General features: G+C 46.4%; 1 protein-coding gene across 1 annotated transcript; it reads left to right on the top strand.

Annotated features, from left to right (window-relative positions):
• The first annotated feature begins 321 nt into the window (after positions 1 to 321).
• LOC119395562 (putative nicotine oxidoreductase) lies at positions 322 to 21,895 on the top strand. Its single transcript, XM_037662537.1, has 2 exons — positions 322 to 1,477; positions 21,786 to 21,895. The coding sequence occupies exons 1-2, from the start codon at positions 322 to 324 to the stop codon at positions 21,893 to 21,895; spliced, it is 1,266 nt and encodes a 421-aa protein (XP_037518465.1).
• The last annotated feature ends 1,408 nt before the right edge of the window (positions 21,896 to 23,303 follow it).

Genomic DNA, 23,303 nt, shown 5'->3' with positions numbered 1-23,303 from the left:
TTATAGATGGACGCTATGAGCTAGGCCGAGGCTTGTGCTAAGATCGCCACCACGTGGTGTGTTAAAGGGACACTAAAGGCAAATAACAATTTATGTCAGAGTGAAAGCTCAATGTATGACAACGTCTAAAACGGCAATATTATCAACAGCAGTGCCCTACTTTACCGAGAAATTAAGCTAAGTGTATCACACGATGAACGCCACGAGCGGCACATTTTGAAAATGATCCCGATGACGTATGAGAGTCAGACTGCAATTAATGACTCGTAATCAGACCAGCTGCAATAGAAAAAGAACCTTCCGTGCATCGTAGGCAAAGTTATGGAGCACGCCCTCCTTAACCGTATAAACTCCTATCTTGAAGACACTACCGCCTACCCCCACTCGATCATCGGCTTCAGGGCGCACCTCTCAACACAAGATGCCATGCTTCTACTCAAACACCCAATCCTCGATGGCAAATCCCGACACACGAAGGCGATCTTGGGACTCGACCTCGAGCGCGCCTTCGATAACGTCGCGCACTCCACCATCCTCGAACGCATATCACTACTCAGCCTTGGCGAGCGCACCTATAACTACGTTCGAGACTTTCTATCCAACAGAAGGGCGTTCCTCTCGGCAGGGGACATTCAGTCGGAAGAACTCACTCTTGGTGCCGCGGGCACCCCGCAAGGTTCCGTCATCTCCCCAATGTTGTTTAATCTAGTCATGATCGGTTTAGCACAGGAACTCCAGAAGATCGACGGTATTGAGCACACCATTTATGCCGACGACATTACGATCTGGGCCGCGAAGGGCAGCGACGACGAAATCGAAACCGCTCTGCAAAACGCGATCGATACCGTCGAAACTTATCTCCGAGGCACGGGACTCCGATGCTCGCCCAGCAAATCGGAGCTTCTCTTATATCGCCCAACGCTCCGCGGACGCCCACCGCTACGCTTTACGCACAAACGCTACTACGAAGAAATCCAGCTTCACACAGGGAACGGTGGCACCATACCCGTGGTTTCCACCATCCGGGTCCTTGGCATGACCATCGAAGCCAACGGTGCGAACTCAACGGCTATCTCCAAGATCCTCCGACAGACGGCCAACACGTCGCGGCTGTTAAAGCGGGTGACAAACCGAAGGCAGGGCATGAAGGAAGAAAGCCTCATCCGCCTCGTTCACTCGTTCGTTATCTGCCACATCACGTACGTCGCCGCCTTCCATACCTGGTACAAAGCAGAAAAAACTAAGCTGGACATCATCATTCGCGGAGCCTACAAGCTTGCCCTCGAACTACCAAACAACACCAGCACAGAACTTCTTCTCCAATTAGGACTCCATAACACCCTCGACGAATTAATCGAAGCGCAGCGTCACGCTCATCTGGAGCGCCTCACCCTCACAGAAACGGGTCGGTACATTCTGACTAAACTCGGCATCACCTACCACCGCCAGCACGGAGACAAACACCCAATCCCAGGATGTATCCGGGCTTGGCTACATGCCGACCCCATCCCCAAAAACATGCACCCTGAATACAACAAGGAACGGCGGAAGGCACGGGCCGCCTCCCTCATCAAAGCTTACGGCGACACCACAGGCGTCACCTTTGTCGATGCAGCTGAATATCAAGACGGGCACCGCTTCGCAGCGGCTACCACCCAAGGCGGCTCGCTCAGACACGCTGCCAGCATCGTAACCCAGAACGCTGAGACTGCCGAAGAGGTGGCCATCGCCCTGGCCGCCCTCGACCCAGACTGCGACACCATCGTGAGCGACTACCGCACGGCAATCAACAACTATATAAAAGGTCGCACCTCACAGCAAGCATTACGCATCCTACACCACGCCCCTCACTCAGCAGATAAACAAATCACGCTCGTCTGGATTCCAGCACATGCCGGCGACGTTCATCCGCACCTCACCAACCTTAACGAGGTCGCACACTCCGTAGCACGAGGCCTGGTCAACCGTGCCGGAGATAGCGCAGGTGTACCCGCGGAACGCGATCGCCTCACCAGCTACAACGACATCACCAAAGCATTTTACCTTGAAAGAAGAACCTTCCCCACCCCTCATCACAAGCTAAACAGAGCGCAGGCAACCACCCTCCGCCTGTTACAGACAAACACGTACCCGTCACTACATCGATACCACAAGATATACCCAGACATTTATCCTAACCACACCTGTAAGGTATGCAAGACCCAGGTCGCTTCGCTCCCGCATATGCTGTGGGAGTGTAAACACCAGTACCCGTCCGTTAACACCGAGACCCTCTCGTCGAGATGGCATGCCGCCCTGCGCAGCTCCCACTTCGACGACCAGCTTTGGGCGACCCAGCAGGCCCGCGAGGCGGCGGAGAGGCAAGACCTCGACGTCCCCACGTGGGAGGCCTAGGCCCAGCCAAACAAATTGCTGGTCTCAATAAAAGTTTATTCCTCCTCCTCCTTCCGTGCATCAAGAGACGTAAGAAATTGCTGTTTGTTCGTTTCTGTTCGATTCATGGAAAAAAGAACCTCTTTGGCGTTGCCATGGGGAACGGCGCGCGTGGTTCAAAGGTTCAGTTTTCGCAGAACTGCGCTTCGCCCGGCGCCCTGCTTCGCTCACGCGGTCGGATCTCAGTGGTAGTTTCGGTATCGCGTACTGCCCCGTGTGTTTGGCGTACGCGTGAAAGTCGCTCTGACATAAAGTTCGACAAAATGCCGCATGCATCTCATGTTGCCGGATGCCCGAATGGCGCACGCCGCCATTGCACGCCACCGCGCGGTAAAGGCGGGCAACGCTGGGCACGGCAGCAGTGACGTGTGAAAGACTGATTTCAGGCGGGTAATTTGAAGCGCACTAACGCGATGCGGACCACTAAAACGTCATTTTATTTCAAAATAAGCACTTCCTTGGCACAAAAGTAGCACTACGAGGTTTCTGGACGGTTATTTCAACAATCAACGTCGACTTAATATTTGCCTTTAGTGTACCTTTAAGGCGATGACCAAATTGCACTTCTCCTTTTGGAAACGCGCCGAATGGGACGCACGCGTAGCAACGACGCTTTGCAGGAGCTAATCGCGGAGGCCAGGGTCAGGCCAGGAAGGCGTTCACCGCTAGAATTGAGCAATATCTTTTTTGGCTAACCCCTTGCAATTATATTTCTAAATTCACTCTTACACTGTGAGATCAGTGTGTGCATAACACTGAGTTATGTAAAAAAAATCACAGCATATCCACGGGGTGAATGATGATGAGTGGGGCGAAGCTACGGAGGGAATCATCTGTAAACCGTGAAACTCTTCCGTGAAATGCGCCCAGTACATAATATAAAGAGTGTGAAACATCGTGTATATATTAAACATCAAACTTTTATTGTACTGTTGGTTTACGTGGTCCCTTCATTATCACTTGTGATCGGTGAAATGCAAGGAAGAAGTCCGCTCCCGAGCGAAAGAGCGCCAAGAGCGACCGCATTCCCCGCTCGCCCTGTGCGAATTAAAGGCAAGGCTAGAGGGAAGACAGGACGCGCGTTCCACGACGCGAGGTCGGTAGCATGCCCAACGAAAGCCAACGGAACGCGATCGTGCAAGTGCTCCGGCTTCGCATCGCCTCATGGTTCCATTTAGCGTCCCAAAACCAAATATATTGCTCAAGGTGTGCCTTGCGTTTTTCGTAGAAATAATTTCTTTATCATGTACATTAAGACGAAAAGTTGAAAGCTCACTAGAGTGTATCGCCCGCAAAGTATGTCTTTTAGTGTGATTTAACTCTCGTACGGCAGGGTCCTCGCGCCGTTGCCGGTCCACCTCGCCCGTTGACGATCGGGCGAGGTGGCTACATACAACTACTACTACTACACTTTAAGAAAAACATATGGCGTTCTTTCGTTCTGCTTTTACAAAACATCTGGCGTCTTTCGTTGGTTTATTTCATCAATCAACGGCGTTTTGAACAAAATTTTTATTGTTTAATCACGCACAGGAGAAATCTCACCAGGCACTACCTTGGAGGTAAACAATGGCTGCTAATGGGAATGAGAGACAGAAGAAGTCGGCTTTTAGCTAACACTTACACTTCTACTTCTACTAACGTTTCCTACTGGAACATGCCAATGGCTGCTAATGGGGAATGAGAGACAGAAGAATTCGGCTTTTAGTTAACGCGCACGCTGCGAATTTTTTATTGTTCAACAACGCACAGGAGAAATCTCCCACCGGCACCACCTTGGAGGTCAAAGTGTAAGACATGTTACGGACTACTACGACGACTACGAGGGACGAACGGGTGCCGCCTTAAAGGGGTCATGAAGCACCCCTTGGGCTGATTGAAAAAACACATCCTGCGGAAAGCTGACACGGCTATGAACTGCTCTGCCGAATATTACAGTCGTGTGCGCCGCGTAATGGCCACAAGCGGAGCGCGAAGTTGCCGTTTCCCCAGGCACCCTCTTTTCAAACAGAGGCCGGTTCTCACTCTCGTCGATGGGCGGGGCGTCTGTCCGCTGTACGTCGCAAAGACATAGCATGCTTATTGGCCGATAGCCGACGTAAATCGAGAGCGGCGTTCGGATCAGATGCGCTTCTTGCCGCGGAATGCCGCCACTTGCCGGCGCCGCACTCGCGCAAGCGAATCACAGCGGGAGAGCGATCGCGTTTCATGACGCGCGCTGGCGTAACTTCTTTCCCCCATGCCATCCCTCCCTGTCTAGCTTCCAGTGCGCTCGTCGGCACGAGAAAAGAGAGAAAGCGCTGGGAGCGTGCGCCAAACCCCCGTAACTCCGCTGATTCTTGACGGATTCGAGAAATTTTTGCGGCAATCGATTCGGGAGGCAGTACACTCCGATACTGAGGCCATTAGATCATTACTTGGAAAAGTGGTTCATGACCCCTTTAAGGAGCTTCGCCCCTAAAATGAATATCTGTTGTTCTTTTCGAACTATGTAGCCAACATCATCGCATAAAACACTGTGCTGAAGTGTGATAACTGTTCTTTTACAGCGAAAGCTGTTACGAGATCATTTCAGCGGCCGTTTTTGGCGCCGTAGTTGTCCGCCGCCGCCGCCGGTGCCCGTAACCACTATCGCTCGAAATAAGAAAAAAAATTCCCGGATGAAACGAAGTTCTGACCTGGGCCCTCTGCCAAGGGAGCCCAGTATTCAACCTCTGAGCCATGGCGGTGCTTGAAACTGCTTTGCAAAAAGGTCCTATACAGGTTTCATGTCGGGAAGGAACCACATTAACATATGCAATATAGCGTGGCAGAAGAGTAAAATAAGCACCAAGCGTCGCACAACGCGAATTCTGTAAACAGGCTTCACACAATGCGAATTGGGCAACGCGTAGGTTGTTGAATGCTTCCAACCCATTACAAAGGGCTCCGCCATAATGCTTCATCGACATCAGGCACAGCATCAACAAAGCGCATAACGCCTTACACATGCGTTTAGCAGGTACCACGGCTCTCCGTAGAATGACGAAAAATGGCATAGTGTCTGCTTCCCTACTTCTCAAAAATTACGATTTATAGCGTAGTGGGTTCCTCGCAAGTGCACTTGTATTGGTTGCCAAGGAAGCCCATAAGCGCATGATCCATTTCCTCGGGGTCTAAGTAAAGTTCCCCCCCCCCCCTTTCTCTCTCCCACGTCAACGTACGTTATACAACATGGCGGGAGGAGGGAAATAGCGACCGGGCGTCACCCAATGCAAATTGCATAACTGGTGGGCCGTTTAAAGCTTCCCACCCATTGCAAAGGGCTGAGCCATAATTCTTCATCGTCATCAGTCGTCGCGTCAACAAAGTGCACATAATGCCTTACATACGTGTAGCTGGTGCCTCGCTTCTCCGCAGAATGACGAATAATGGCCATAGTGGCTTAGTAGGTGCTTCCCAACTTCACAAAAATTGTGATTTATGGCGTAGTGGTTACCTTGATAGCGTACTTGTATTAGTAGCCCCAAGAGAGCTTACAACGGGCTCTCTTGGGGCTACTAATCGCGGTCGGGCTACAGGGGCGGTGCGACGCGCTTTGCGTTTCCCTCTAGTCCGGCCGTGGTGTTCAATCACACTGTAATATGCCACGGGATGGCGACCAAGTTCTGCGTCCAATATGCGACGCTCTTCTGGCTATCACACCTCGTTCTCTGATTACGCTTTCACCGTTAACTACTACACCTACCACAAGAGTTTGTTGAATCATTGAACGTGTACGTTAGTCGTCGGGATGGAGATGAACCACTAAGCATCAAAGTGGGTGCATCGACGTTAAACGGCGCTATAGCTGCTGGAGATCTATATACATTGTGCAAACTCTCTCATATAAATCATAACAAACATCCAACTACTTCTGTAAGGACACGTTTTACTTTCGTTTTATTCCGATTATTATGACAGAGGGATCAATCGTGTTTTTTTTCGGTACACCACGCAGTCATCTGCAAACAGTCGTAAGGTGGACGTAATACCCAAATTTATGTCGTTAATATTTATCAAAAAAAAATTATAGGTCCCAATACAGAGCCCTGTGAGACACCTGAGGGAATTTTTACGTAACTCGATTTTTTGCCATTAACAACAACACACTGGCTGCGCTCTGATACGAAATTTTCAATCCATTTGATAACATCACTATGTGTACCTATTTGCTGAAGTTTGTAAACAAGAAGTGAGTGGGTAACCGTGTCGAAAGCTTTTCGAAAATCTAAAAATAAACAGTCTATCTGACCCTCAGCATCAATTTCACACCCTAAATCGTGATACAATTCTACAAGTTGTGTAGTGCAGGACAAGCCCTTACGAAAGCCATGCTGTTCTTTAATTAAGATATTGTTCTCTGCGAGGTGATTCGTTATAGCTGAGTAAATTATGTGTTCCATTAATTTGCATATAAGACATGTCAGGGAAACGGGCCTATAATTTTTTACATCTTTTCTCGAACCACCTTTATGAATTGGCAAAACGCGTGCTTTCTTCCAGTCGTAAGGCAGTTCACTGGCGCAGAGCGACTGTGTAAAGATAACAAAGAGATAAAGGGAGACGGTTGCAGCGCAGCGCTTTAGCACGCGAGGTGAGGTACCGTCAGGACCAACTGCCTTGGATTCATCCAATTGTTCCAACAACTTTTTGATACCGGGCACGCCGAGTTCCACATGCGCCATAGGCGTCACATTGCTAACAGGGGTCATTGAACTGTCGGATTTCGCTGGAAGAAATACTGAACGGAAGAACTCATTTAGATATGTTGCCTTAGCTTTGTCGTCCGTAGCGACTTGGTTATTGCAAAGGATTTCTGGAATGCCCAGATCACTTGATCCGCACCCCTTTAAATACTTCCAAAAAAGCTTAGGATTGGTTTTCAACGTTTCATTTAGTCTTTTGAAATAGTTTTCATTTGCCATCTTACTACTGAGCTTATAATCAAGCGTCGATTGTGCTAACCTCTCTTAATGAGCCTTGCTCTTCGTTTTCTTAAACTGCGCAAAGATCAGTTTCCTTTTTAGTATGATTCGTATAAGGGATGATGTAACCAAAGGGTTTTTATGTTTTTTAAGTTTGGAAGATTGTACGTTTGGTATATGTTCGTATGCAAGCTCATCCAATTTCACTTTGAACGTATTCCACAGTTCGTGAATGTCACATTCGTCCGCTAAGCATTCAAAAGTAGGCAGGTATTGAAGCAGTTTTTTGTTTATACTTTCATAATCCCCTTTATTCTAAAAAAATATCTTTCTATTCTCGCAAGAAGTAAATCGTTGACTTTTGGTTTTGACAGTCGCAACAACAGCCGAATGGTCGCTAATTCCTGGCATGATTGTTGTAGTGTTTACTACATTAGGTGAGCTTGAAAACAATAAATCTAGGATTGGTTCTCTTACATATTGTACTAGACCATATGTGTCTACAACCTTTTTCATTTCAGTGTTCGCAGCACAACAAGTAACAGTGACAATAATCATCCTGCCAACGCAAGTCCGGCAGATTAAAATCACCGCCGAACAATATCACTTCGCCAGACACTTCGGAGACAATCTCATGCAAGGCACGAATTGCGCTCGGATCAGAGTTCGGTCCATGGTAGACCGAGCCAACAACCAAACTAGATTTGTTAGGCAGCACAGTTTTGCACCAGACTGTTTCGATAGCCTCGTGACAGATATCTAGAGCGCTAGACTGCAGTTTCAAATGAACAAGCAGAAAAACGCTCCATCCGAGGCTCGGCCGATCTTTACGGTAAGCCGCGTAATCTTGTGGAAACACTTCGCTATCTCGAATAGTTGGATTGAGCCAAGATTCCGTGCCCATTACGATATCTGCTTCCACTGATTCTATCAAACCAGCAAGCTGGTCTACTTTATTTGTTACGCTTCTGCAATTAACTAACAAGACAACAATATCTCTGTGTTCTTGAGCTTTACTTTTATTTATTGGTCGTGGTTTCGAAAACGGGACAACCTCCTCCTTTTTTTATCCCAATCAGGGCTGGGCAAAGATACTTTGAAATTGTATCGCGATACCATACAAGATACTCAGGCAAAAAGTATTGGAGATACAGATACAAGATACTGCCGCAATAATTGTATCCGATACGATACTTGGCAATTGTATCTTAATATACTTCGATACATGCTCAAATTTGTTATTATAGATCCATATAATGTAGCAGCAAACGCCTATCACGAAAATGTCTGCTCGAAAATTTCTCAACTGTGGCCTATTTTGTTTCACTTGAATGAAATGTCTGTTATTATCTCAAAAGTTTGGCCTTCTTGCTCAAAGTTAATTAGTGTTCTTCCAAAACAACTTATTGGGGCTTGTTTTAGCTTCTTCACAGGACAACTCTTTATACACTTCGCTGACAGCGGTTCTTGCTAGTCATTTTTGCATTTGATGGGAGTCGCTGCTCAGCTTGCCGACCAGCTAGCGGGTTGCCGTATAATCACAATAACGTCAATAGGAAGCCTTCGCACGACGGCGCAAATACCGGCGTGGAGTTTTACCTTGTCCGTAAAAGAAGGTTTGCACAATACCGTATATCCGAACAGCCGTGCAGCAGCAACAACACTGGTAGCGACTTTTTTTGGGGGAGGGGGGGGGCGCATGATGTATACGGGGTTTGAAACCGTTCGCAAATGGTCCGGCCGGCACACATGACCGTCTCCGTCTTATTAGTTTTTATTTTCTAAATAAGTATGTTCGTGAACTACACAGACACGACTGGTCTCAAGTATTTCTTTTGTGAGCTACATGGGGTCACCATGTGCTGAAACATTACCGTGGAACAAAAAATCTACATTTCAATCTGCGTCCACATTTCACTAGTTGTGTACATCGGTATCGATGTTTCTCAAATACTGACTCCCAATCCCCTTCAGAAATGACTTATATACGAGATATGGGATCCTTTCAAATGGCAACGTCATATTGTTCAAACTCTCTCCAACCCCACCATCTTCACTGTGCCGGCCCTTGGAGCTAAGTTTCGCGACTGCGGCCCGCCGGTTATAAGCTGAGTTTGAGACACCTGGTGTATACGTAATGACGTAAAACAGCAATGAATTTCTATTTTCTACTTAGCTGCTGGCGTAAGGGATTCTTTGTTGATATGCTCACTAACCTGCAATCTTTTAGCAATTTTGCTTCAACGAGAGAACATGTGCAACACGGAAATGTCTCAGACGTATTGTATAGTTGCAAAAAGCGTCGCAGGACACTACCGCTATTCGCACTATTGCCGCTTATAGCTCCCATTTCCTCCTCTCTAACATTCCTTTCCCCTTTCCCCAGTGTAGGGAGCCTACCGGGCTCAGCCCTGGTTAACCTCCCCGCCTTTCTTTTATGCTTGTTCTCTCTCGGTTATTACGTGGCAATTAGTAATGTGAAAAATATTTAAGACTGCCTAAAACAGGAAAACAAATATAAGTAAAATAGAGAGGTGGTTCTGTATCAAACATTCACATTGAATGAGTACAGAAACACAATACAGACGGCGCCCTGAATAGCTATGAGCATGAAGTATTGTCAACTTACCTGTTGAGACAACAGAAAATTCAGTGCCTACGGAAAATTGCCTGAAACGGCTCGTTGGGACGCTCATGAGTAAAACGGAGCATTCAGTAAAACAACGTTTCTGAATCCCCTTCCTAACATCTTTAAGGTGGCTCCTACTGATTTCCATTATTATAATGGAAACTCAATTTCCCTATTTTCTTAAGCGGTAAGCAGAATATTTTGTACTGTATACTCAAAGCACGCCCACATAATATATTTGTTTTCAAAATCGCTTTGGCAACGTCTAAATGTGTAAACAGTAGTAGAAATAAAGCAGACAGAAGAATAAAGCAGAAATCTTATTTTGGGAGCGCGTTACAAAATACATATTGCAGTGACCAGGCCAGAAAAACAATGCAGAGACCTAGATAATGTATGTGATGCAAAATGACAGCTAAGAAAGCACTTGTGCTAATAAACAAATTATGATTTCATAAATTCTTTGAATAAATGTAGATGTAAGTGAAAAGTACGGTACGCCACGATATTTTCTGTTAGGTAAACGCTTGCTCTATTAGATCTAGCATCAGTACCATTAGTGCTAAAGTTGTTAGAATCTTATTTGAATACAAGTTAATTCATTGCACGCAAGTCAAACTTACATCCACGATATCCTTCAAATCGCTGATATGTAAAATCCACGCGACGCAAGGCAACCCCATTCTTGCGCGCATCACATTTCGTTACGGAGCAAGACGCAAGAGGATCTTCAATAACGACACCGTAACAACATCAGAATTTGCGCGATAGACGCCGCACGTAGTGGAGTACGCGGCGCATTACAGCGGCTAAGAGGAAGTGTCACGGCATTGGCGCAACTAAAAAGAAAAGAAATCGAGAAAACAAAAGGTGCGTGGGCTGGGCGTAGACGTCTGCGTGCTTGTCTTTCTCATTTTCTACCCTCACAATATAATGCTGGCGTAAAAAACGCCAGGCCTGCGCGGAAAGCGCAGCACAGTCACAGCGAAAGCTGAAAGAGCGGCATTTCTAGAGCCCGTTATAAACTCTCCTGTGGCTACTAATACAGGTACATTAGCAACGTATCCACTACGCCACAAAGTGTAATTTTTGGGAAGTTGGCAAGCACCCAGCACGACATTATTCGTTGTTCTGCGGAGAAGCAAGGTACCATATGTAAGCGATTATGTGCAGTTTGTTGATGCGGCGGTTGATGACGATGAATAATCATGGTTGCGCCCTTTGTAATGGGTTGGAAGCTTTAAACTACCCACTAGTTACGTAATGCATATTGTGTGACGCCCGGTCGTTATTTAACTGTCCCACCACGCTTTATAACATACGTTAACCGGAGAAACGTAGAGCGAGAGAGAGAGAGAATTGACTTTATTGAGACCCTGAGGAAATGGATCATGGGAGCCTTATGGGCTTCCTTGGCAACCAACAGAAGTGCACTTGCGAGGAACCCACTACGCTATAAATCATTGTAATTTTTGAGAAGTAGGGCAGTAGGCACTGTGCCATTTTTCGTCATTCTACAGACAGCCGTGGTACCTGCTAAACGCATGTAAGGCATTATGCCCACTTTGTTGATGCTGTGCGTGATGACGATGAAGAATTATGGCAGAGCTCTTTGTAATGGGTTGGAAGCATTCAACAACCTACTCGTTGCTCAATTCGCATTGCGTGACGCCTGGTTACAGAATTCGCGTTGTGCGACGCTTGGTGCTTATTCTACACTTTTACCACGCTATATTGCATATGCTAATGTGGTTCCTTCCCGACATGAAGCCTGTATAGGACCTTTTTGCAAAGCAGTTTCAAGCACCGGCATGGCTCAGATGTTTAATGCTGGGCTCCCACGCAGAGGGCCCAGGTTCGAACCTGGTTCCATCCTGGAATTTTTTCTTATTTAGTTTTTTTGTCTTATTTCGAGCGATACTGGTTACGGACACCGGCGGCGGCGGCGGCAGACAACTACGGCACCAAAAACGGCCAGTGAAATGATCTCATAACAGCTTTCGCTGTAAAATAAAATCACGCCACTGCTCTTAGACTTATTCAGATGGCTTAGCGACACCAGTACCAGCTTGAGAGGCGGAGCTTGGCCAGCGATTATTGTTTCGCACGGTTGTGTTGCGATAGAAGTATCTTGTATCTTAAGATACACGATACATTATCCAATGTATCGGAAATACAGATACAGATACTCGTCTTTCGAGACGTATCGCGATACAGATACAAGATACCCATAGAGTATCTAAGATAGTATCTAAGATACAAGTATCTTCGATACTGCCCAGCATTGATCCCAATGAAAAGCTCTACCATTCACGATAAGTTTATCAAAACACCGCTTAAATTTATTTCTTTTGTCGGCCTTTTTAACTTTAGCATATTGCCATAGCTTTTTTCTGATAGCGCGTGTTTCAGGTGAGTAATCTTCGTCGACACCGTACGCGGTCCTTTTAGGTTCATGGCGTTCGACAGAATTATTTGTTTTTCCTCGAAAGATGAAAGACTTCCAATGACTGGCCGTCTTGCTTTACTGTGATAACGTCCCATTCGATGTGCCCTTTCAGCTGATTTAAGCTAAATGCTCCGATTAGCTTTACAAATATCTCTAATCAGCTGCTCCGATTTGTCCCACGTTTCAAACTCATCATTATCCGCTACACCGTAGAATACCATATTTATTCTACGGCTTCGGTTTTCTAAATCCACAACTTTCACTTCTAAATTTTTTACTTTATCTAAGAGATATTTAATTTCATCGGCTTGCTCGGAGACCAATTTATTAACCTCCTGCATCTGTCGTTGATTGTCGTTTAAGTGCTTGCTCATTTCTGTCAATAATGTTTCGTGTTTCGTAAGTCTTGCATCAATGGAATATAATAATAATAATCAAACGTTTATTTAATCAAACATTTATTTATTGTGCCCAGGAACAACCGTAAGGTCTTTGTACTGGCGCACGAAAAAAAAAACTAAGGCAAACATTCATAATAAAATATCAGGCATAAAAAACGTTATAAAATTGCACATATACAACTATGCGCAGGCAGAAAAAAAAATATCAACAGTGTACGAGGCTATGTAAGTACAGTGCAAAGCTTGGAGCAGAACAACGACTGGGAGCTGTGAAAAACATCGAGCTCCAAAAAGTAAGCATTGTAAAGACGTTGTATCCTGCCAATGGTCGAATGTTCAAAGAGGCAGGCGGTTACATGAAAAGGTCTATTCTCTCTGGTCAGCTTACGTGGAATTCGGAAATTAAGACAGTTGAGCAGTACAGGGCAGGATATGATACCATGCACAAGCTTGTAAAGAAATAACAGATCAGCGCGATTTCGTCGGCAGCAAAGTGATGGCAATGATAATAATCCAGCAGCGTTAGAACGAGATCCAGAGTAATTTCTAGCGAAACGATGGTTGTAAATGCTTAGGAATTTTTTCTGGACTCGCTCAATAGCATTGCTGCTGGAATTAGGAATGCCATTCCAGATCACAGATGCATACTTTAGTTGAGGAAGACATAGCGCGGTGTGCAATTTTCGGAAGGGCACAGGAGAACGGAATTCTCTACACATTCTGCAAACACAGCCTAGGGTGCGAAGACCCCGCAAAGCAACATGCTTAGCGTGAGCAGAAAAGTGTAGGGTGCTATCAAAAAGAACACCTAGATCATTGATCTCACATACCTTACACAACGACACAGAATTGAAAGAATATAAAAATGGCACGCTAGATGTTTTTCGAGTGAAACTCATTACCTTGGTTTTCGAAATATTTAGGGAGAGGTTATTGCTCCTGCACCATTCAGAAAAAGAACGCAGATCAGACTGCAGCAAGCGACAATCGATAACTGAATGAATTTCCTTAAATATCTTTATGTCATCGGCATACAAAAGGAAAGAAGAATTCCGAATGACAGAAGAAACATCATTAACATAAATTAAAAAGAGGAGTGGGCCCAGTACCGACCCTTGAGGAACCCCACTAGTAGCTTTATACAAAGAGGACGTTTGGCCATTAACGGCAACGTAACATAATCTATCAAGAAGATAGCTATGGAGGAGATTCACAATTCAAGAATCAACATCAAAGTGTGCAAGTTTAACCACAAGCAGCGAATGGCTGACAACATCAAAAGCTTTGCTAAGGTCACAGTAAATAGCGTCAACCTGTCCTCTCTGCGAAATAGGCGTGGAGACTTGCATCATGAAACTGGCAAGATTAGTGACAGTTGAGCGGCCAGCGAGAAACCCATGCTGATTCACAATCAATGAATTTTTTACATTAAAAGAGAATATTTTGTGAAGAGCAAGCTGAAAGATTTTGGATGCGGCACAAAGAAGGGAAATAGGGCGGTAGTTCGAGACGTCACTTTTACAGCCAGACTTAAACACTGGGAAAACACGAGCAGTTTTCCACATGCTAGGAAACGTTGAAGCATGCAGACACTTATTAAATATGGTAGTCAATACTGGTACAAGTATACTGCCATAGGATTTTAGTATGGCAGAGAGGATGCCATCTGGGCCAGATGAAAAGGATGGTTTCAAGCGCTTAATGCATTCTGAAATGGAATCTTCATCTAGCGACACAGCATCAGCTTTGCCAACTGCCTTAACCTGTGGACTCTTACTAGCTACACAGGCTGGAGACTTATAGACAGATGAAAAATGCATGGCAAAACAGTCAGCAACGGCTTGAACTTCTACTCCATTTGGGTCCAGTATCTTGAAGGACTCGCCACTTTCGCTCGACCGTTTGCGCACATACTTCCAAAACTCAGCCGGCCTGTCAGACGCGCTTTTTTCTAAAAATGAAATATATAGACTGTGATCCCGTTTATAAAGGCGTTTACAAAGAGTACGAAAACGACAGAATTCTTCCTTCAAATGAGTTGATGCAGAAAGTTTATACTTCCTGTGTGCACGATCTTTATGTTTCAGTGCACTTATAAGTTCTGATGAGAACCAGGAGGGATATTTACAATGATGAGGTGTATACTGGGGAATGAACTTCCGCATGCTGGTCAAGATAAGCTCCGTAAACTGATCGACTTGATCACCAACATTGGGTTTGTGAGTTACCAGTGACCAATCTGTGGTGGACAAGTCATGGTACAAGCCAACGTAGTCTCCTCGCTTGAAGCCAAATCTGGGCGTTTTGTCGATTTTTCTGAGAAAGCTTGGTTTTTCTGGTGAAATACAGAGTGTTAGTTTGAGTGGTGGGTGAAATTTGTCAGGACGAACAAGAGAGATGTGAGAGAGTGATACTTCGATAGGTTGATTATTAGAAATACACAGATCTAAGACGTTACCACAGGAATTGGCAATACTAATGTGCTGCTGTAGGGAATTAAAAGCGAGAAAATCTAACAATACGCTGCATTTGTTCTTTAAGAAATTATGATAATGAGAAAAATTAAGTGTGGTCCAGTCAATTCCAGGTGTGTTAAAATCGCCAAGTACAAGAATTTTGTGCTTCTTATGTGAAATTACCACATTTTCAATAGAAGAGACGATCTGATTAAAAGTAATTGGTGAAACGCTAGGCGATATAGAAACATCCAATCAACAATTTTTCACAGTGCTCAAGACTAATTTCGATCCAAATTGATTCAGAAATTGTTTCTATGTCCTTGCGTCTAACAGATCTTAGAGAACTGTCTATAGCCATCAATACACCACCACCTTTTTGTTTAGTTGCACAGAAGTCCCGATCACTGCGGAAGGTGGTGTAGTTCGACGGAAGATATTCACAGGAAGGAATTTCACTGCACAGCCACGTTTCAGAAATCGCAATAAGGTCAAAAGAAGACGAAACAACATTAGCAAAGAATTCGCGTGTCTTAGTGCGAAGACCACGAGCGTTCTGATAAAATATATCCAAATTACACGGCACCGTTGCTTACGTGTGCGTACTCTGAGGGATGGAGCATGTCTTCGTGGAGAATCCCACGGAACGGTTTGAAAATGCAACCGCACGGCCACATTGACGGGTCATTCAGACATTTCGATGTATCTTCGTCAACTGTAACGCAGAACGAGGAGTAAGAGGGATATTTTGTTTTGAGCCGCCGGCAGGAAATAATAATAATAATAATAATAATAATAATAATAATAATAATAATAATAATAATAATAATAATAATAATATCTGGGGTTTAACGTCCCAAAACCACGATAGGATTATGAGAGACGCCGTAGTGGAGAGCTCCGGAAATTTCGACCACCTGGGGTTCTTTAACGTGCACCTAAAGCTAAGTACACGGGCCTCAAACATTTTCGCCTCCATCGAAAATGCAGCCGCCGCGGTCGAGATTCGATCCCGCGATGGAATCTAATTTACTCAAAATGGCAGTTTGACCATCCTGGATGTTTTTCAGCAAGTTATCTGTGAGCTTCACGCCAGAAAGCAACGAAGGCGCTGATTAAGTTTCTGCGAGCGACCCGCCTCGCTGAACGATTGTGACACTCCTGTGTGTGTGTGTTTGTGCTTCCCTCCCTCCCTATCCCATCCCTCTCTTTCTTACTTTTCTGTCTCCCCTTACCCCTTCCCCAGTGCAGGGTAGCAAACCAGATATGTTTTCTGGTTAACCTCCCTGCCTTTCCGCATTACATTTCTCTCTCTCTCTCTATCTGTGTCACGAGGGCCAGGATTTAGTTCAACGTCGCCCGATAGTAACAGCAACAACAGACTACAGCATTTGCCTTAAGAAAAAAAAAGGATTTTTCCTACCTTAATAGCGTTTGCTGTCGGGCTAGTTGGTGCATAGCTGAACTTCAATTGATGGCGCAAATGTTAAGACAGGAACGTAGAAGACACGTAAGACACGGACAAGCGCACACTCGCAACTAAATTTTATTCTTCCGAAAGCTTAGCTTAAGAACCCTCAAGCATGCGCACAACACCACAAAAGCAAAATCAACCTCTGATACCCCCGCTTGATCAAAACCTATCCACCAAAAAACTATACTCATTTTGATAAAGAGTTATAGAAGGAACACTGACACACAGATCGCCAGCTTTCTGTATGTACATAGCCTCAGCCAATTCCCTTGCCACTTTATCTTTGCTTTTCCGCAAAATGCGCACGCTGCTCAGTAGTGGTTTACACGTGCAAACTTTACAGTGATGTGGCAAATGAGATCCGGTCCCATTCCTCATAGACAGGGCATGCTCTGCTAGTCGGTCATTAATACATCTGCCTGTCTGGCCGATATACATCCGGCCGCAACTCAAAGGAATCTTATAAATAACACCCGTAGCACATTCCATAAAGCGTGACTAAACGGACAGTTTCGACTAACCTGCACAAGCAGCAAAAGCGTGAGCCGGATGTCGGAGAGCGTGCCGGCTCCAAATCCCACGGTGGCATAGTGCTGCTCGCTTAAGTAGTCTTGGTCATCACGCGTTCCCAGCCAGCAAAGCGCGGCGGGACGACGTTTCCTTTATTCATAATACCTCAAAGGTCCCACATAGGGCATTACATGAGGGGTGGGCGAACGAAAAAACTGGCGGGTCAGGTTAGGTTTCATGTCTTGAAAGATGGTTTTCAATGGCAGCTTTGAATTGAGCAATGTCGGTGATGAGGGCGATATCGGATGGAAGGGCATTCCATTCTCCGGCAGTATGCGGGAAAAATGAACGTTGGTAGGTGGTCGTATGTGCACGTGGTAGATATACAGCATTTTGGTGCGAGTGGCGAGAGTAACGATGTGCAGGAATGATGATTTGGTTTCCTGGAGGCAGCGAATGGAAAAACCTAAAAAATAATATTAGACGAGCAGTCTTGCGGCGAGAAGAAAGTGAGTGGAGGCAGAGCTGGGATTTTAGGGCGGATACACTTGATCTGTAGGAATAATCGGAAAGAATGAACCTGGCAGCGCGGTTCTGGACTGATTCAAGGGAATTGTTTATATTAACTTGGTGATTGTCATAAATAGCAGAGGCATATTCTAGTTTGGATCGAATCAACGTTTTATATGCAAGTAGTTTGACTGCAGGGGATGCTGATGATAGGTTACGGCGTAGATAACCTAATAGGCGATTGCAGGAATTAGTTAGTTGGAGAATATGATGGGCCCAGGACAGATCACTACATATATGTACTCCTAGGTATTTAAATGTCTTGCATTGGGTTAATGTGTTGTTGTTGAGAGAGTAAGAAGGAGCTACATAGTTACGGCGACGATGAAAGGACACGTGGGAGCACTTACTGATGTTGAAGGACATGTACCATTGGTTGCACCACGCCTGGATTTTAAGGATGTCATCCTGGAGAGAGGAAGAGTCTATGGAATTTGTTATTGGACGATACAGAACACAGTCAACTGCAAAAAGGCGTATATTAGATGATACATTAACAGGAAGGTCATTAATATATATGAGAAAGAGTAGCGGTCCAAGTAAGGAGCCTTGCGGCACACCAGATAAAACAGGGGATAGAGACGAGGAAAATGAGTTGGTGGAAACAAATTGAAGGCGATCGGTCAAGAATTCACGTATCCAATTAACTGTGTCGGGGTGTAGGTTTAGGCGATGTCCTTTTGCCTGTTGTGCGTGAATAGCGGCTGTCTGTCGACGTCACCGACCACCGGCGACAGCCAGGTGATATCCGATGCTGCGCACAGGCCTGTCCCGGAACACAGCGTCACCACTCCATCTTGACCGAAAGTAGATTCACGGAACGACGACCGCAGCAGCACAGGTACCTGCACAAGCAGCACAAGCGTGAGCCGCATGACGGAGAACGTGCCGGCTCCAAATCCAAAAAGTTGCAGGAGCTTTTTTTGCCCTCTCAATATGTGCATTTTTTCGACGTCATTTCTGTGACGGAAATACGTCAGTGAATCTTCGTGGACCCCGGCATGAAACACTTTCATGTTTAAAAATATTACACCATCTCCCACTAAAGGGAACCATGTAGGGATGCGAAGCGGCGCATGGGTCGACTAAATGTTCCGTTCATCACGGGCACCTGCCCGATGTTAACGCGCCCTTGCAAGTGGAGCACACCATGAATTCACTGTACTTGTTGTTGCTGTTACTCGTCCCCAACTCTTGTTGGAGCACGCCACGCGGGTTCATCGTGCTTCTGCAGAATCTCGTTCCCCGACGCCGTCACGTGATTGCTGAGAGAGTGTAAGGGGGAGAGGCCACAGCGTCTTACCCAGCCCCTTGCACAGGCCCGAATGCGTTAGCGCGCCAGCACACATGGTTCAGCCTGCGTTACGCCAAGCTAGGACAGCATAGGGCTGCCCGGGCCCCCTAAGTGCTCTGTACGTATCATCATCAAGGCCGTCGAAGAACAAGAGGAAGAAGACTTCTCCTCTTGTTCTTTCCGGAGTGGCGAGTGCTGACACTCGCCACTCCGCTTGAGGGGAGGGCGCGGGCAGATTGTGTTCGCCGATGACCTTGAGCCACGAGTAGTTTTCTTGGCGCGCGTTGAGATGGCGCTACAGAATGGGGTCTCAGGGGCTTGCGCGGCGCTCATTCTGAAATTCGCGCGCAAAGAAAGATCTTCTTGAAAGCTTTGTGTGCATGACATTCTGTGATTTATAAACGCGTTGCCCTATATATACCTGTGAGCCCTGTCAGTGCATTTGTTTTGCTGATTCGTATATTGTGATTGAGTGCAGGTATACCTCGACGCTGTGTATGATGCCGAGTATCCTTTAAGAGGCCTTGTTGCTGGCTGTGCCTCGAAATGGGCAAAAAAAAAACACGGTTGATCCCTCCGTCATAGGAATCCGAATAACACGAAAGTAAAACGTGTCCTTACAGAAGTAGTTGGGTGTTATGATTTATATGAGAGAGTTTGCACAATGTATGTAGATCTCCAGCAGCTATAGCACCGTTTAACGTCAATGCACCCACTTTGATGCTTAGTGGTTCATCTCCATTCCAACGACTAACGCACACGTTCAATGATTAAAGAAACTCTTGTGGTAGTTGTAGTAGTTAACGGTGAAAGCGTAATCAAAAAACGAGGTGTGATAGTCAGAAGAGCGTCGCATATTGGACGCAGAACTTGGTCGCCATCCCGTGGCATGTTAAAGTGTGATTGAACACCACGGCCGGACTAGAGGGAAACGAAAAGCGCGTCGCACCGCCCCTGTAGCCCGGCCGCGAATTTTCTCGGGTGGAGCGAAGCGGGGAACGCGGTGCTACAGCCAGGTGAGGCAGGCGCGCGTCGCAGAGGTATTTTTGGTTTGGATTAGCATGACGCTATGAGCGAGACCGACGCTTTTACGACGCTTGGGCTAAGATCGCCACCTTACGGTGTGTTAAGGCATTGACAAAATTGCAATTCTATTGAAAACGCGCCGAAAAGGACGGACGTTTAGCAACAAGCGTTGCAGGTGCTAATCGCGGAGGCAACAGTAATGACAAATTACTTTACTTTACCGCTCATAGAGGGCAACACCACCCTGCCGACCGAGAGCACTGTGAGAGGAGAATGTGAGATATAAAAGGCGCCTTTGTAAAGCGTCTAGTCTATGACGGTGGCGCAGTGGATAGCGTGCCCGTCGTCTGTTCTTGCGGACCGAACCGTCTTGGGTTCGATGCCCGTTGACGGAACGTTTTCTTTGTCATCTGATGGTGTACATTTTTTCAACATCATTTCCGTGACGGAAATACGTCACTGAAGTCTTGGTGGACCCCTGGCATAAAACACTTTCGTGTTAAAACCTTTTGTCCCAAATTACAAGACTTGTACGGAGCGTGTGTCGCCTTTCAAGGCTCCGCGTGAACCAGAGCGCATGATAAGTGGCGACGGGCGATTCCGAGAGCAGACGGAGTTCTGGAGCCTACTGACCATGTTTGCGCGAAGCATTTCCCGGAAGAAGCGATCTCTGCAACATAGAGGCGTGCACGGGCTCCGGGTAAATCGAAAGCCCGACCCGGCCCGCGGGCCGGGTTCGGGCGGGCCGACGTATTTTCACATCGGGCCCGGGCCGGGCTCGGGCTACTTGGAGTTTTATCGGGCCGGGCTCGGGCCCGGCGCAAAGCCTGACTCAAGCCCGAAATATAGAGAATGAGCGGGAATTGTTTTCCAGCACGCATACAGCGCCTTTTTCGCGACCGCCCTTTGCCGCTTTTCCTTTCCATTCGCTACTTTAAACAAAAGAGGAGCAGGTAAAGCACTGCCTCTGTTGCACTCCGACAAACAGAGAAGTAACACAACCTGAGCTAGTGACGGCGCCACGCGACTGTTCGCGTTAGATTTAAGGCCAAATCCCATCTGAGTGAAAATGCACGCGACAGCGACGAGCGATCCGGCGTAGATCGCCTTCGTGCAAGCTGACGCTTGCACGGGCAAAAGCGCCGTACTTCGTTGAAGCCTAAATCGTTGGACTGCTTGCTGTTTTTGTACGACAATTTGTAATCTGTGTAACAGAGACTGTTCGTCGTGTGTCGTTTGATCACTTTTGATATGCTCAATAAAATGCCAAATTACCGGAAAACGATGTTTTGTTTTCGCAGTGAACCTTCAAAAAGCCGGGCCGGGCCGGGCCCGGTATTGTGTTTTCGTACGTCGGGCCGGGCCGGGCGGGCTGGCAGCCCATTGCCATCGGGCTCGGGCGGGCCTTCGACAAAGTCAGCGGGCCCGGGCCGGGCTCGGGCTCGGAAATACGGCCCGTGCACAGCTCTACTGCAACATATCATGCAGTGCAGAGTACAAGGGAAACGTCCTGTTGCACGCCCGAAAGAAACCTACGCTCTCTTCGGATGCTGTGCCTAGCATTTTCCACGGCTGCCCAAAATACCTGACCGTGCAGCAACGAACCAGGAAACCTCCGCGAAAACGGCAGGCTCTACTGCCGAATTCTCGGAAGCGACGGGGGCCAAAAGGTTCAACTGCTTCGGAAGTGCCTTATCCGACCGCTGAATGTACCCACATTTATTGCACTTAGATATAGCGACTCCACGGCATGGGGATGCTGAATGAACGGAGAGGCCGCGCTTCGACTTCTGCAGCGACGAGCCTCCTCCACGTCAGTGCTGGGCAGTATCGAAGATATATGTATCTTAGATAATATCTTAGATACCCTTTGGGTATCTTGTATCTGTACCGCGATACCTCTCGCAAGACGAGTAGCTGTATCTGTATTTGCGATACATTCAATAATGTATCCTGTATCTTAAGATACAAGATACTGCTATTGAAACACTACCGCGCGACACACGAAAAATTGGCTGAACTCCGCTTCTTAAGCTGATGCTGCTGCCACTAAGCCACCTGAATAAAACTAACGACAGTGAAATTCTTTTTCTTTCAGCGCTGCATCATGTTTCATTTTCTTTTCAAGGAATTCCAAGTCTGCAGCATCTTGCTTTCGCTTTGCTGGAATGAAAGAAGTGCAGCAGTTGATCATTCTTCAGCTGTACTGAGGATTTAGTTGGCGCAATCACAAAATGTGAAAAAAAGTGCTAGTGCAGCTACAGTGTACTTGTAATTTCAACAAGTATTAGTTTTCCCTAGCTTGGTCCACAACAATCAGAAGCTACTTTACTGCACTAATAATGTAATCTTGCAGTATCATCCAGTAGTAGTAGAAAACTATTTACGCGGTAAGGGCCAGTCTAAACAGCGCCTAGCAATACTTCAACTACATAGCACTTTGCCAGCAGAAATGTTAGAGATCACTCAGACTCACCAAAATTTTCCTCAACCGGACTCACTCGGACTCAGACTCGCTAAACTTTTTCTCAGCCGGACTCACTCAGACTCGCGGCTTGACTTGAGTCGGAGTGAGCCTGAATGGGTCAACCCATGAGTCCATGAGCGTAAAACTACCTTTTTTCGATCTTGTTGTCAATGCTCTTTAATGACAATACCTCACACAATCGGTGCTCTTCGATAAGACTTTTGATCTATACCTTCAAATACACGTTATGAGTACTCCAGTAATTCTGTAAGGACATTTTTATGACTCAGACTCGCTAAAATTTTTCTCAGCCGGACTCACTCAGACTCGCGGCTTGACTTGTGTCGGAGTGCAGCAGATCCCACGTAACGTGGGAATCGGTGTTATGCGAAGCATGCGCGGAATGATGACTGTGGCGCAATTCTTAACATTGAGCAACGTTACGGAACGACGCTAGAGAAATGTGGGAGTAGTATACACACACTCATATGTTGAAGAGTCGCATATGAGTCATATAACCAGTTTTTTACAGTAGCGAAACGATGCCAACAGCTACATGGGTGTTACCAACACCGGACTCGGTAAGCTGCTATGTAGTGCTTGTATTCCTCAATACTGGACAGCACGAATTCGAACAACACAAAGAAG

This window comes from Rhipicephalus sanguineus, chromosome 6, assembly GCF_013339695.2.
Source record: "Rhipicephalus sanguineus isolate Rsan-2018 chromosome 6, BIME_Rsan_1.4, whole genome shotgun sequence".
NCBI classification, from domain to species: Eukaryota; Metazoa; Arthropoda; class Arachnida; order Ixodida; family Ixodidae; genus Rhipicephalus; species Rhipicephalus sanguineus.
This window is presented reverse-complemented; position numbering and strand designations above follow the sequence as displayed.

Excerpts from the sequence above, each read along its gene's own strand:
- LOC119395562 (XM_037662537.1), top strand. The coding sequence starts at position 322 with ATGGAGCACGCCCTCCTTAACCGTATAAACTCCTATCTTGAAGACACT. Across the intron at positions 1,478-21,785 it reads CAAACACCCAATCCCAGGAT|CAACGAACCAGGAAACCTCC; the intron begins GTATCCGGGCTT and ends CTGACCGTGCAG.